Below are 15,609 nucleotides of genomic sequence, written 5' to 3'. Positions count from 1 at the left end.
CTGCTGCTGCTGCTGCTTCCAAGCCAGCAGCCGCAGCCGCTCCCCACCGCCACTCCCCAACCCAGTGCTGACTGCCAAGAAGCCAGGTCACACAGCTGTGCACGTGAGCCAGGCCCTCAGGAGGAGAGGCTGGGTGTGGAGATCCTCCTCCTGCTGCGTGCCAGAGGAGGGGGAGGCACAGCAGAGGCAGCAGCCGACCTTATATCTCCACTAACATGGGGAGAGCGAGGCAGAACAAACTGAGAAATGAACTCACCCAGCCAGATGGGCCTTGCGTAAGCTACTTCTTGGCCAACAAGAGCCTGGGGAATGTGGCTCCATACCGTCCCAATTCATCCTTATATAAAACAGCCTCTGTTCTCTTCTTCACCGCCAATCATCTTTCCTTCTTGCATAAGTGCAGTTATATTTCCCCTGCTCTTGAAAAATACGTTGTAAACTACAAGACACTCTTTAAGTATTAGTTGTGGCTGTGGACTCTATGTTCTAACAAATGGAGGCTAAGAAGGGGATGATTGCCCAAAAAAGGGAACATGTCTGCTATTCCTTATGATGTTAGAGTGAAAGAAAAAAAAAGATGTCTTTAGCTCTTATCAAAGGACTTCCTCCAGGGCTTATGTAGGAGTAGTGGCCTGTGGGAATTCCCATAGCTTGGACAGATAGGCCAAGTGCCAAGCAGGCTAGTAGGGATTTTTCTGTGATTAAAGAGATGTGATCAGTCCTGTCTTTAGGCAGCTCTGCATCAACACCAGGGAGCCTGGAATTGAGTCCAAGCTCTGGCCATGCCTTGCTCCATTACCTCAGGCACCTGCTCCAGCTTTCTGGGCTTTATTTTCCCTCTCGGTAAAATGGAGATCCAGCCTCCCTTGCCCCCTCCTTTCCATTCAGGCATGGGACCTGTGAGTGGATGAGAAAAGCCACCCTCAAAGCCTTCAGTGTCTGGGCTCCTTTTTGGGTGGACAGGAACCCAAATCAGAGGGCCTTGTGGGTAACACTAGCTGTGCTTTGGGCTCCCTAGGATCATTGAGCTGAATGGGCAGAAGCCACCCCTTACATACAAGCGCTTTCAGGCCATCATCAGCCGCATGGAGCTGCCCAAGAAGCCGGTGGGCTCGGTGACCAGCCAGCAGATGGAGAGCTGCAGGGCCGAGATCCAGGAGAACCACGATGAGACGTACGGCGTGCCCTCCCTGGAGGAGCTAGGTGCGTACTTCCTGCCCAGAGCTGCTTGTGCTGGTGCTTCTTTTTGTATAAATAAATTCTTTGTCAAAGTAATGCATGTTATTATTAGAAAGGTTAGAAAGCACAGGAAAACAGGGATGGAAATGGCAGTCACTATTACTCCACCACCCAGAGGTAACCACCATTAATTTTAAACTATGTCCTTCCAGTATTTGTTCTGTTCATACTCATACATGTAATCTTCTGTTTCTGGTTCTAGATTGTGCCTCTTTTTGTACTTTCCTCTCGCAGACAATATAGGTACTGACTGGCACTGGTGTCTGTGGGCTTCTCAGTAACAGGATAACTAGTATTGCTTCTGTTGAAAGCGGGGAGTCTGTCAGCCTCTTGGATTACTAACTACACTCTTTCAGCCCTCCCTCTTTCTTTTTTTTTTTCTTTTTGAGATGGAGTCTTGCTCTGTTGCCCAGGCTGGAACGCAGTGGTGCAGTCTTGGCTCACTGCAACCTCCGCCTCCTGGGTTCAAGCAATTCTCCTGCCTCAGCCTCCCAAGTAGCTGGGATTACAGGTGCCCGCCACCGCACTCAACTCGTATTTGTGTTTTTAGTAGAGACAGGGTTTCACCATGTTGGCCAGGCTGGTTTTGAACTCGTGACCTCAAGTGATCCACCCACCTCAGCCTCCCAAAGTGCTGGGATTACAGACATAAGCCACCGCACCCAGCCACCCCTCCCATCTTTTGATCTGAACAAAGCTATTAGCCTTTTTCACCTGAAAACCACAGTTGTTACCATTTAATCTGAAAAGGCAGGAGGTACGGGATTGTTCGCACCTGCTTGGAGTGAAGAGGGGCTGACATGGGGCAGGCAGGGGAAAGCAGAAAAAACAGTGACTGTGGGAAGAGAACTAAGTTGACCTAGAAAAAGCTAAAACTTTAAGGATTATCTCATCCCCAGCAGCACCAAGATCCTATGCTTCAGTTCTCATAAAGCTCAAATAACAAATCAGTGCGTCAAGACTTGCCAGGCTATCCCTGAAATGGTCTAACCTCCTGTCTGTGACTCTTCCCTCTCTTCAGGATTCCCCACTGAAGGACTTGGTCCAGCTGTCTGGCAGGGAGGAGAGACAGAAGCTCTGGCCCGCCTTGATAAGCACTTGGAACGGAAGGTATGGGCCATTTCTAAGACACAGAGCTGCAGATACGGATGTCCACACAGTGGGGGATACAGGCCATGTTCATGTCCTTTAGTGCCTCTTGGCTCACACTGGTTGGAAAATGAAAAATCCTCCACTCCTCCTGATGGCCATTAACAATAGCAACACTAATAGCAGCTACCATTTAGTGAGTACTTACCATGTGCTGGTCACTAGGCTCAGCATTTCTGGGTTAAGCACCGCTGGCATTTCTTTTAATCTTTCCAACAGCCCTACAAGGTAGGTATTAAGCTGTTCATTCTACAGATTGCAAAATTGAGGCTTAGAGAGATTAAGTAACTTGCCTGAGGTCACAGAGTTAGTAATTCCAGGTTGAGTATCCCTTATCCAAAGTGCTTGGGACCAAAAGTGTTTCAGATTTTAGATTCTTGAATTAGGGATGCTCACCTTATACTACAGTAAAACCTTGTTCTGTGTCATTCTAAAGCTATGCTGGATTGCTTGTCTTTCATCTGTGGGCAGGCTCACCCTTCTAAGAGGATATCTGGTCAGCAGTCTATAAGATTATTTTGTGTTGATGTGTCTCCGTACCTTTTGCTGGGACTCTTTCAGCATGTTGATTTCCATTTGCTTGGACACAGAGCAGATGGCCCAGCTCCCAGTGCAGTGGGAATTGGGAAGGAAAGAAGCCCAGGCCTACAGTATCACATGGCCCTCACCCCCCTGCAGCTAGAGGAGCAGAGAAGGTTCTCATATCTGAGAACAGTCCTCCCCTAGTTTCCTGCCCCCTGCAGCTAGTTTATAAAATGACAGCTTTTTTTTTTTTTTTTTTTTTTTTTTTGCCTTTTTTTTTTTTTCTTTTTGAGACTGAGTTTCACTCTTGTTGCTGGAGTGCAATGGCACGATCTTGGCTCACTGCAACCTCCGCCTCCCAGGTTCAAGCGATTCTCCTGCCTCAGCATCCCAAGTAGCTGGGATTAACAGGAATGCGCCACCACGCCCAGCTAATTTTGTATCTTTAGTAGAGACGTGGTTTCTCCATGTTGGTCAGGCTGGTCTCGAACTCCCAACCTCAGCCCACCTTGGCATCCCAAAGTGCTGGGATTACAAGCATGAGCCACGACGCCCAGCCAATCATGGCTTTTTCTATACCTACTAAGATGGCTATTTTGCGCAGCAGCCAGATGATGATAATGGAATAGATGATAATAGAACAAGGAGGCCAAGGCAAGGCTGCTTGGGAAGAACGTTCTCCAGTCCTGGAGGTGTCCAGTCAACAGTGAAGGCCCACAGCCTCTATGTTTCCACCTGGGCGTTACCATCAGCCTGGGCCAAAAGCAAGCCCCACAGACTTGAAAGGATGAGACCAGCTATCACTGCCCACATCAGAAACTTTACCTAGAGATTCTTGGGCCCAGTTTGAAGACAAAGGGTGGGCCAAGGGGCAGAAGGGTGCAGATGACAAATGGGATTGCAGGAGTAGAATAAGGCTTAAACCTGTAAAGAGCTGTGGCCTGTGCAAATCAATAGGAAGTTGGGTAACACAAAGAAAAAAAAAGAGCTATGGCCTGTGGTTTTTATCAGCTGGAGAACATTTTGTAGAGGGATGCTCCTTAAGTCACCAACAGGAGTTCCTTTTCTACAAACGCCCAGTGGGCCCCTTCTCTCAAGGGCCTTATGCCATGGATGGGTTCAGACTCAGTGGTAGCCACAGGAAATCCTGTGTCCTGCACATCTGGGAGAACAGAAGGTGCTAGAGGTACAGGAGTTGATCCTGGTTTCAGGATGTTTAGCTTCCTTTAGCTCTCCAAATCAAATCTGAAGGGAATATCTACTCATGCCAGGATGTTCTAACTTCTAGAAAGACTGTGAACAAGTTAGGCACGGAGTCTGTCTCCAGAAACAGTCTTCTGGAAATGTTGGACATTAAACAAGGAATTATAGATGTTGTAAGGATTAGAAAGGGAGAGGTTCAGAGGGTTATGGGAGCAAAGAGCATGAGGACTACATCAATCAGTTCTTGTTTGCAAGCTGGCTTTTGAAAAAGGCAAGGGCTTTTTAGGCGACATAACCAACAGTAACCTTCAGACACAGCTCCAGGTTCCAAAGAATGCTGTGAGGAATGCAATCTCCATCTTTCAGCTCTTCTTTCCTCTCTGTTATTTGATCCTCAGACAGGCTTTCCTTGATCAGTGGCAAAGCCAGTCACCGCCAGCTTATTTTCAGTCTGTTTAGTAATACTAGATAGAGGAACGTATATGCCTCTTTTCCAAAAGCTTCAGGAAAAGTCCCAAGGCATGTTTTCATTGGCCTGGCTTGGGTCATGTGACTGGCCCTGACTCAGTGACTATGGCCAGGTGTAGGCGTGTTTCCATTGGCCTGGCTTGGGTCATGTGACTGCCCCTGACTCAGTGACTGTGGCCAGGTGTAGGAGTGGGTGCTTTCCCTGGCCAGACTTGGATCGTGAGCCCACACCCAGAGCTGGAAGGGAGGTTTCGCTCTACTTTACCCATTCAGACTAGGATTAGGGAAGTCTGGTTCTCCACAGGAACATGAGATGCTGTTGCTGAAAAGGGGAGGAAGCTACATGAGCTTTACCACTGGGTTACCCAATAGTAGATGAGGGCAAGCCTCTCTCTATGAAAATATTCTGATTATTAAAAAGGAATGATGGACTTAGAATACCACCATTTTGTAACCCTCAGTGATGATCCATTATGTATTGGTGACTGCTGACACCATACAAGGAGGCAAGCATTATGTGCCCCCTGTAGTCTTGCCAAAGGGACCGGACCTGAGTCCAGTCTAGTTTCTGCTACCAGCCACCAATGTGCAAGTAATGTACAGGACAGAGGACTTGTGGAACAGCACCATGAGTATACGGTCAGCAAAAAAGCCAGGCATGGTGGCTCACACCTGTAATCTCAGCACTTTTTGGGAGGCCAAGGCAGGAGGATCTCTTGAACCCAGGAGTTCAAGACCAGCCTGGGCAACATGACGAGCTCTCATCTCTAAATAAAAACAGATTAGCTAGGTGTGGTGGTGTGTGTCTGTGGTCCCAGCTGCTTGGGAGGCTGAGGTGAGAGAATTGCTTAAGCTCAGGAGGTCATGCCACCACACTCCTGCCTGGGTGACAGAGAGTGGAGTCTCAAAAAAAAAGAAAAAGTAAAAGAATCCCAGCACTTTGGGAGGCCAAGGCAGATGGAACATTTGAAGTCAGGAGTTCGAGATCAGCTTGGCCAACATAGTGAAATCCTATCTCTACTAAAAATACAAAAATTGGTCGGGCATGGTGGCACACGCCTGTAATCCCAGCTATTCGGGAGGCTGAGGCACAGGAATTGCTTGAACCTGGGAGGTGGAGTTTGCAGTGAAATGAGATGATGCCACTGCACTCCAGCCTGGGTGACAGAGTGAGACTCCGTCTCAAAAAAAAAAAAGAAAACTGAGTAGCTGGGATTACAGGTGCACACCACCATGCCTGGCTAATTTTTGTCTTTTTAGAGACAGGGTTTCACCATGTTGGCCTGGTTGGTCTCGAGCTCCTGACCTCAGGTGATCCTCCCACTTCATCTCCCAAAGTGCTGGCATTACAGGCATGAGCCACTGCACCAGGACAGAAATAAGTTTGTTTAATGGCCAAGACTAAATTATAACACCTAGGAATGCACATTCAGGTGAAAAAAAGAAGCTACTTAAACACATTAAATAACTGTGAAAAGTTAAAGTCCTTCCTTTCAAACATGTTTTACCAAAATTAAAAAATGTAAATATTTCAGAAATTCCGAAAGTGTTTATTATAAAAGCTGAGGTGGGGGCTACTATGTGGGGGACTGGAAGGGACTATTCCTGGGATGAGCACATAGACTCTTGGAGTGACTGTCAAAGCTCTGTTTCCTGAACTTTGGCGGCCATTGCATGAGTATTTGCCTTAGAATAATTCATTAAGTCACACATTTGTGGATTTTCTGTATCCATGTTTCATTTAAAATAAAAATACTTTAAAAGGTTGGTGGGGGGGTTAGCAAGGATGTACACAGGCAGAAACACCTAGTGTCTGTTAGAGGTGCTTAACCACAGGGGTTACCTGCTGAGGAGGAGGCCTTGAGGTTTCGACTTAAAGGAAGAGTCTCAGTTAACCAGGTAAAGGTGAGGGGACAGGCAGGCCGTGGACCAGAGGCAGCTGCTTGTGCAGAGACAAAGGCCAGTGAGAGCAGATGTGTAAAGAGGAGGGGCAGTGGGAAGCAGAGGTTGCAGTGAGCCAAGATGGCACCACTGCACTCCAGCCTGACCCTATCTCAAAAAAAAAAAAAAGACTAGGGGCAAGAGACAGCGCTGGAAAGGCCTGGGTGCTGGGGAGCCACAGAAGCCTTCGTGAAGATGTGGGCTCTGTCCTCAGAGCAACAGGAAGCCCACTGTACACATTATCCTGAGCAACAGGCATCTTTACATCACTCTAGTTTTTAATACAGAGAATGAGTTAGCAGGGGATGGGAGTGGTCACAGGGAGGCCAGGCAGGAGGGAGTGGACACAGGTAGGCCGGGCAGGAGGCTGTCACAGTTGTCCAGTCTAGATAATGACCTTGGCCTGAACCAGGTTGGTGGCAGCAGGGAATGGAAAGAAAAGGACAGATTTGGGAAATATTCGTGCAGCAGAATGACTAGACTTGGTGAGGGGGCAAAGGTGATGACTAGGATTGTGCCTTGGGCAGTGAGGTAGATAGCAGTGTATTATCTGAGGTAGGGAGGCCAGTGGAAGGGTGGCTTTAAAAAAAAGGGCACATACCCCTCAAGGTGCCTCAGAGGCAGCCAAGTGGAGGTTTCCAGCAGGCAGCCAGGTGGAGCAACCTGGGCTAGAGCTATGGATGTGATTGTCTGCAAAGGGGTGGAACTGGGAGCCATGGGCCTGGATGAGCTTGCTGAGGCACACAGTTGTGTAGAGAACCTAGCACAGAGCCCTGGGCCCACATTTAAGGGAGAGGTAGAGGAGGTGGAGCTGGTGAAAGACCAAGAACACCAGGTGGCCGGGAGTTACCAGGAGATGTGGAGTCACAGAGGCCAGGGAATCGAGGGGATAAGACAGCACAGTCAGCAGGTACAGCGCTGCCGAGAGATCCCAAAATACAAGGACAGAAAGTGCCTGCAGGATTCAGTGGCACAGAAGTCACAGGAGACTCTTGAGGGAGGTGGCCAGGATGGAGTGGGCCAGAAATGGAAGGTGGGGGAGGGGAAGTGCAGAGAGGCCGGCTGTGAAGGAGGAAAAAGGACCCAAGTCCACAGGGTTGCCGGAAGCCGTTTGTTTTCATTTTGTTGCCTGTGCAAAGGGGAGAAACGAGATGATTTTCTCAGTGTTTTGGGAGTGAAGACTGTAAAAGATGTTGAACATGCAAGATAAGGAAGGGGGGTTCCAGAACAGGTGGAGGCCTTAGCCTTGGGCAGGGTCACGGAAGGGGGGTCGGTGTGGGTGCAGGTGAGCTGATAGATTTAGTGGCTGAAAGCAGAGGTGTTTCCCACCTGATGGCTTCCACTTCTAGGGAAGTATGGAGCAGGAGGCCTGAGGAGAATCAAGATTGTGAAACAGTCATCATGGAGAGAGAAGGAGAGGATGTGGGAGTTAAGAATGTGTAAATAGTTATTAGATGTAATGGAAAGAGAATGGAACCTGGAGTCAGAAGCCAAATTCACCCCTAGCCATGTCTCTTACCATCTCAGTAACCCCCAGGAGAGTCACAGAACCTTTTGAACTTAGCTTCCTTGTTTTCAAAAGGAGGTAGTGACAAATGATGCCTCGGATGATTGTTAAGATCAATTGAGACCAGGCACAGTGGCTTATGTCTGTAATCCCAACACTTTGGGAGGCTGAGGCGGGTGGGTCACCCTGAGGTCAGGAGTTCGACACCAGCCTGGCCAACATGGCGAAACCCCATCTCTACTAAAAGTACAAAAATTAGCCAGGTGTGGTGGCGTGTGCCTGTAATCCCAGCTACTTGGGAGGCTGAGGCAGGAGAATCACCTGAACCCGGGAGGCGGAAGTGTCTGTGAGCTGAGATCATGCCACTACACTCCAGCCTGGGCAACAAGAGTGAAACTCTTGTGTAGAAAAAAAAAAAAGATAATGAGAGACTGCATGAAATAGCAAGTCAGGAAAGTAAAGTCCTATGCCAGCAACCAGTGATAATAAAAACATGACCAGTAATATTATATGACACATGGCTCCAGAAGTGAATGACTCTGTTGGTCCCCAGGAATGGATTGGAAATTTCCTCTTTCCCAGCTGCTGTTGAACAATAGTGGAAGTCCCTGGTGTCCATGATACAACCTCAGGGCCCCTAGTGACTAGAGATGGGACTGAGAAAAAAATTTTTTTTTCTGTAAAGTAGAAGTTGTTTTTCCTGCTGTATAATTAGAGAGTTTAATTAGTGCTTTCAGAATTCTTTCATATCTCATTTTAATCCGCAGGAGATTGGAAATTTTGTTCTTATTTAATAGATAAGTAGCTGAGGGATGTGAAAATATGTTCACAATCACCCCACAAATTAAAGAGCAAGTCAGGGAAGTCGCTGGTCTGCTGGTTCCGTCTCCGAATCAGCTGGACGAGCACAGTGTTCAAGTGCTGGCTCCATGGCTGGCTGTTCTGTGACCTCAGGCAGATTCCTTAACCATCCAATGCCTCCATTTTTTCGTCTGTAACATCCAGGCCCTTCCTTTTGCCACCTTCTCTTTCTGCTGTAGGCCTGGGTTGCCAACTATGAGAGACCCCGAATGAACGCCAACTCCCTCCTGGCCAGCCCCACAGGCCTCAGCCCCTACCTGCGCTTTGGTTGTCTCTCCTGCCGCCTCTTCTACTACCGCCTGTGGGACCTTTATAAAAAGGTAAGAGGGACGTACCTGCCCAAGTTGTAGCTAAGGCCTGCAGCCAGGCCTTTTGGGCTTGTCAGTTGCCTTAAAAAAAAAAAAAAAAAGGCATTGGTGGGAGGGGGCTGGGCTGTGGCCGCTGGAAGGGCCTAAGTGTGCAGATAGTCCAGAGGAGGAGAGAGGAGTCCATATCCCACAGGGCAGGGGCAAGCACAGAGTGAACTGCCCACCAGAATGAAGCCCAGGCCATCATGCAGAGCAGAAGGGCAGGCAGAAAGCAGGCCTCAGGTGTGACTCTAGAGGTGGCAGATCCTCTGGCAGCTGGTGGATGGGGGTGAGGTCCCCGCGTGACAGGCATGGAGAGGGTGAGGCTGGAGCCAGTCTGCAGCTGAAGAGCACAGCTGCCCCCTCCAGGCTGTGTCCACAGCGTTCAGAAGGGGAGTCTAGGAGCAGCAGTTGTCCATCAGTGATGGAGGGCGTGGTCTGGAGAGGCTGCACACAGAGCTGTGCTAAACACACAAGAAGCAAATAAGCCTGTGTTAAGTGTCCCCAGAAGGAGAGAGGGCAACGCAATCAACATTCAGAGTGATCACATCATCTTGTGCCTATGATTTTTTCATTTCTGTTGTGTTTTTAAGAGACAGAGTCTAGATCTGTTACCCAGGCTGGAGTTTAGTGTGGCCTGATCACAGCTCACTGCAACCTCAGAATCCTGGGCTTAAGCAATCGCCCACCTCAGCCTCTCAAGCAGCTGGAACCAAAGGTGTGTGCCACCATCCCAAGCTAATTTCTAAAATTTTTTGTGGAGATGGGGTCTTGCTATGTTGCCCAAGCTGGTCTCGAACTCTTGGGCACAAGCAATTCTCCTGTCTCAGCCTCCCATAGTGCTGGGATCACAGGTGTGAGCCACTATGCCTAGCAGTTGTGTCTGCGTTTGTTTTTGTTTGTTTGTTTTTGAGACAGGATCTCACTCTGTCACCGAGGCTCGAGTGCTGTGGTATGATCATGGCTCGCTGCAGCCACAACCTTTTGGGCTCAGGAGATCCTCCTACCTCAGCTTCCCAGGTAGCTGGGGCTACAGGCTCATGCCACCACACCTGGCTGATTTTTTTGTAGAGACTGGGTTTCGTCATGTTGCCCAGGCTGTTCCCAAACTCCTGGGTTCAAGCAGTCTACCCACCTACATTTTTTTAGTGTTATCTCCCCATCCTTGCCATTTTTGAGATTTTGTGGCATGGGGTAGCTTTGCCAGTCTGGTGAGTAATCTTGTGGCTTTAGGGAAGTTATTATTTGCTTGGAGGTCTGATTTCTTAATTACTTTATGGTCCCAGATCCAGGCTGTGTGTATAACTTATTCAACCAGAATCTAGACAGCATTTTTCATGTGCACTGATAGGAAAACTCCTTTTGACTGTCTAAAAGGTGGAGCCAAACAGGGAACTCTGAGGACAAGGAACATCACCAGCCTTGGGAAATTTGATTCCTAGTGCAGAGTCCTGTGGTGAGGTTCCTTCCCACTGCCCGGCCCTCTGTAGCTTTCTTCTTGCTCAGGGCAGTGGCACAGTGCAGGCAGGGCCTGGGTGTTGCACCTGCAGGCATACTGTGCCGCTTCTAAGGGATAGTTCCTCCACATCTGGGGTTGAGCCACCAGGTCTGCGGAGGGCCCAGATTCCTCTGTAGAAGATGCCTGAGAGGCGTCATGCTAAGAGCTGGGCAAGTGTTTGTACCCATGTGCCACCCTACCCTCAGGTGAAGCGGAACAGCACACCTCCCCTCTCCCTATTTGGGCAACTCCTATGGCGAGAGTTCTTCTACACGGCAGCTACCAACAACCCCAGGTTTGACCGCATGGAGGGGAACCCCATCTGCATCCAGATCCCCTGGGACCGCAATCCTGAGGCCCTGGCCAAGTGGGCCGAGGGCAAGACAGGCTTCCCTTGGATTGATGCCATCATGACCCAACTGAGGCAGGAGGGCTGGATCCACCACCTGGCCCGGCACGCCGTGGCCTGCTTCCTGACCCGCGGGGACCTCTGGGTCAGCTGGGAGAGCGGGGTCCGGGTGAGTGGTCTCTCAGCAAAAAGCTGGCCTGTACCTTCTGGTCAGGCCCAGCAAAGGTTAGCCCCCTTCTGGGCTGAGGGATGGGTTGGTATTTCTGGGTCCAGGAGATCCCCTTCAGATCTTCTGTGGCTTGCCTTCAGCAGAAGGGCTTTGACTCCTGGGGGCACTGTGGTGACTTGGGAAGAAACATGGCAGCAGGTCCCCAAGGAGGCTGATCATCCCCTCCCCTATTTAGGTATTTGATGAGCTGCTCCTGGATGCAGATTTCAGCGTGAACGCAGGCAGCTGGATGTGGCTGTCCTGCAGTGCTTTCTTCCAGCAGTTCTTCCACTGCTACTGCCCTGTGGGCTTCGGCCGTCGCACAGACCCCAGTGGAGACTACATCAGGTGAGGATGCAGACAAGGCTCTCTGGCTTCTGATCACTGTGTCCTCCTCCTAGGATGGGATACCCCGGGCCCTTTGAAGGAGAGTCTAGGTATGCTGACGAGTCAACTGGTGCATCTTATTTCAGGCGGTACCTGCCCAAATTGAAAGGGTTCCCCTCTCGATACATCTATGAGCCCTGGAATGCCCCAGAGTCCATTCAGAAGGCAGCCAAGTGCATCATTGGTGTGGACTACCCACGGCCCATCGTCAACCATGCCGAGACCAGTCGGCTCAACATTGAACGAATGAAGCAGATTTACCAGCAGCTCTCACGCTACCGGGGACTCTGTAAGGAGACAAACACCTGGCTCACTGAAGGGAAGGACAGCACCTGTAGGCTCAGTGGGACCAGATGGGGATGTCCAGTTACTTGCAAAGGGAGGCTAGTGCTGTCTTTCAGGCTAAGTTCACCGACCTTCCTGGGATGTGGGATATTGCAGGCTGGGATGGACTGGGCCTCCCTGAGTAGTTGTGGGGCAGTGGGAAGAAATGGAACCTTAGTGTCTTGGTCCTACCCGCCCCACCCCGGCTTGCTTCATCCTGCCCTGTAACCCTCTGCAGTCCTGCAAGACGGCACTCTGATTACTTCCTGCCTCTCTCCCAGGTCTCCTGGCATCTGTCCCTTCCTGTGTGGAAGACCTCAGTCACCCTGTGGCAGAGCCCAGCTCGAGCCAGGCTGGGAGCATGAGCAGTGCAGGTGAGAAGCAGTTGGCTCCTGTGGCCTTCCGTGGCCTGAGCCACCACTTCAGTCATTCAGGACTGAGGCCAGAAGGAGGCCTTGCCTGATGGAGCTTACATTCCACCTGCAGTGGTCAGATAGTGAAGGAACCAAGTCGGATCATTTCAGATAGCAAGTGCTTTGGAGGAAAAGAAAGTTGAGTGCCTTGATAGAGGGACTGGGGAAGGAGGGCTTCCTCTGCATCATTTGAGATTGGAGCAGTCAGGGAACACCTGTGTAAGCAGAGACCCACGTCATGAGCAGGAGCCAGCCCTGCCACACACTGAGAAAATAACATTCCAGACAAAGGGAATAGCAGGGAAAAGCTCAAAAACAGTACCGAGCTTAGCCAATTCAAGGAACCAAAGGGAGGTCAGTGTGGCGACTATGTCCCAGTGCAGAGCTAGAATGAGATGAGAAGATAAGCACCAGCAGCATGTGGCAGGCCTGATGTCCGAGACGAGGACTAGGATTCAGCCTTCTGTGCACTGAAGGATGGTCAGTAGGGCAGGGCATGATTGGACTTAGGCCTGAAAAAGCTCCCCAGCCTGCTGGGTGGAGATTGGACAGTGTAGGCTGGAGCAGGCACAGGGAGCCCAGGGAGGAGGCAGCACAGACAGGGTGGTGGCCGCAAAGAGAGAGACTAGACAGATTCACTGCATTCTGAGCCTCCTCCCTTTTTGGGACTGAACATCAGGAACATGAGATGGCAGAACAAGGGTTTTTCTAGTTTCCCAACTAGGCTGCCTCCATGGGCAGCATGCCTCCTCCTCGGGGCCCCTGCTCTTTGCTGCTCAGGGAGGCTGATTCAGGGTTGCCAAGGGAATGCCTCACCTTCAAAGCAAGGACAGCAGGCAGGCCAAATCAGTCTCTGGCTGCAGCCCGTGGCATTTGGGGCCCAAAAGCTGGTCCTGCTACCAGCAAGCCTGGTTGGTCATGTTCTCCTTAGACATTTCCAGGAAAACTCACTGCTGAAAGCAAGGCCAGGGGCGCGGCATGCTGGCATTCCATTGATGAGTGTGCTCCCGGTCCCCTAAAGAGCTGCCGCTGCACAGTGTAGGATCATTTTGCTGCGTCACTTGAGATTGGAGCAGTCAGGGAGCACCTCTGTAAGCACAGTCTATGTGACCCTTGACACACTTCCCTACAGGCCCAAGACCACTACCCAGTGGCCCAGCATCTCCCAAACGCAAGCTGGAAGCAGCCGAGGAACCACCTGGTGAAGAACTCAGCAAACGGGCCAGGGTGGCAGAGTTGCCTACCCCAGAGCTGCCAAGCAAGGATGTCTGAGAGTGAGTGACAGCAGCCTAGAGTCAACCTTAGGAAGGAGGGGAGGGGGCAGGGCCAGCCAAAGGTTAAAACACAGCAAACTAGATGAAATGCTGTAGCTCAGCTGCTGTAGCTTTACCATTTTACAGTGGCAGCCCAGGTTCAATCCTGGCTTAAGGAATGAGTACTTTCTGGTTGATACCTGTGTGACCTTTACCATTGGGCCTGTAATCCCAGTGCTTTGGGAAACCAAGGTGGGAGGATCACTTAAGGCCAGGAGTTGAAGACTAACCTGGCCAACATAGTGAGACTCCATCTCTAAAAATAATAATAATCTGGTGGGACTGCATGACTGTTAGGATTTCAGCTCAAAAATCCCACCATTCTGATTTTATCAGAGAATTAAAAGTCAAGCCCTTTTCTTTTTTTTTTTTTTTTTTTTTTTTCTTGCCAGCTCAGGTAAAATAGGAGGCACGGGGGGGAGGCGCGCTAGGGGGTGGCACTTCTACCTATTAAAGTGATTCACACTCAGCGAAAAGAAAGCTGAGACCTGTGTGTGAAACAATGGGGAAAAGGCCCATTGCAGAGTCCAAGGCTGCTCCAGGCTCCCTCCAACCCGCCTCTCCCACAGGCTGTGTTCTGTAGGCCAGCCAGTGGAGGGCAGCACTGACCTTGAGAAGCATGGACAGAAGGCTGTGCTGTGTCTCACTCGGCCCAGCCCGGCCTGAGGACCAGTAGACCCAGTCTGTCATCACCTTTGCGTGCACCTCCCTGGCAGCGCTCATCTTGGAAGCCTCCTGAATGTCGTCAGAACACTGGCTTCTCCTTTCTCAAAGCAGGAAGGGCCTTTTATGCCATTCTTGGAGAAATGTAAATTCCTGTCCCCTCTGAGTCATCATCAAGCTGTTCCTTATGTGTTATGTCTTCGTCATTAGATTACAGGGTGATTTTTCTCTGTGGAGCTGATAGGTTCTTTTTTCCAGATCCTTCTTACTTCAGGGCCAGGCTGGGGCCATCTGGTTTGAGTGTCTGGATTTGTGTGCTCACTGAGATGGGCATTTGATGCCTTCACCTTTCACCTTTCCTGGGCTCTTTGACATAGACATTGCTGATGGACAGGTTTGTGCTGTCTTGTTCCTGGGAGTGCCAGCAACCTACCACTCTCTCAGTTATCTCTTAGCTCTGTGATACTAAGCAAAGTTCATCCTGCATTACAAATCTGGAACTTGCCAGGCTGACACTCTGATTTTCAGATGAGAAGACCAAAGAACAGAGAGGTTAAATGTCTGGGTCAAGGTTGTTCAGTAAGTTCACGGTGTCCAATTCAACATGAAATTGTTGCCAGCAGGTGGGTGAGGAAGGGGGAGCATTAAACATATAAAATGTGATGTGATGTCCAGCCACAAGAATTTAACAGTCTGCTTAGATAAAAAGGAGCAATAACCTATAATTTCTGGACAAATGATACAGATAGTACAAGCTTATCAGGAGGGGAACAAGCAGGGAACACATCACAGACGTTTGCACTAGGGGGCCTGAAAAGTGAATTGGATTCAGGCGGTGAGCAGGGCACTCAGGACAGAAAAACGCTAAAGGTTCACATGATCTTGTACAAATCACTTAACTGCTATAAGGCTCAGTTTCCTCACCTGTAAATCAGGTTGCTATTGGAGCGATTAAGTGATTAAATCTGTATGTGTCAGCTAGAAGTTGGGGGGTCTGCTAATAATAGAAAGCTCAATTACTGTGGCTAAAACAAATAGGGGTTTATTTTTCTTCCCTAACAAGGGGCCTAGAAATAGTGCTGCTGGTTTGGGCTTGGATGGCAGCCCCAGCTCGGCCGTTTATTCCTGATTCAAAGAGGAAAGAGAAGGGACAGCAAGGGCAGCAGCACTCCTTCCGTACACATATCCAGAGCTCACGGTTTGCCAGATACCATTCC

The 15,609-nt window shown here is 49.9% G+C and overlaps 1 protein-coding gene across 1 annotated transcript in view; it reads left to right on the top strand.

Annotated features, from left to right (window-relative positions):
* CRY2 (cryptochrome circadian regulator 2) overlaps positions 1 to 15,609 on the top strand; it is a 41,062-nt gene that overhangs the window by 12,332 nt on the left and 13,121 nt on the right. Inside the window, exons 4-11 of the mRNA XM_032283508.1 lie at positions 1,019 to 1,203; positions 2,261 to 2,349; positions 9,070 to 9,210; positions 10,942 to 11,253; positions 11,489 to 11,640; positions 11,766 to 11,968; positions 12,285 to 12,377; positions 13,549 to 13,690. Coding sequence (XP_032139399.1) covers positions 1,019 to 1,203; positions 2,261 to 2,349; positions 9,070 to 9,210; positions 10,942 to 11,253; positions 11,489 to 11,640; positions 11,766 to 11,968; positions 12,285 to 12,377; positions 13,549 to 13,688 — 1,315 coding nt within the window. The 3' untranslated portion in view covers positions 13,689 to 13,690. The remainder of the gene's footprint in view (positions 1 to 1,018; positions 1,204 to 2,260; positions 2,350 to 9,069; positions 9,211 to 10,941; positions 11,254 to 11,488; positions 11,641 to 11,765; positions 11,969 to 12,284; positions 12,378 to 13,548; positions 13,691 to 15,609) is intronic.

Source organism: Sapajus apella, unplaced genomic scaffold, assembly GCF_009761245.1.
Source record: "Sapajus apella isolate SASKATOON/1434 unplaced genomic scaffold, GSC_monkey_1.0 scaffold14, whole genome shotgun sequence".
Lineage (NCBI taxonomy): Eukaryota > Metazoa > Chordata > Mammalia > Primates > Cebidae > Sapajus > Sapajus apella.
Note: the sequence above shows the minus strand (reverse complement) of the source record. Positions and strands in the feature narration are given on the sequence as shown.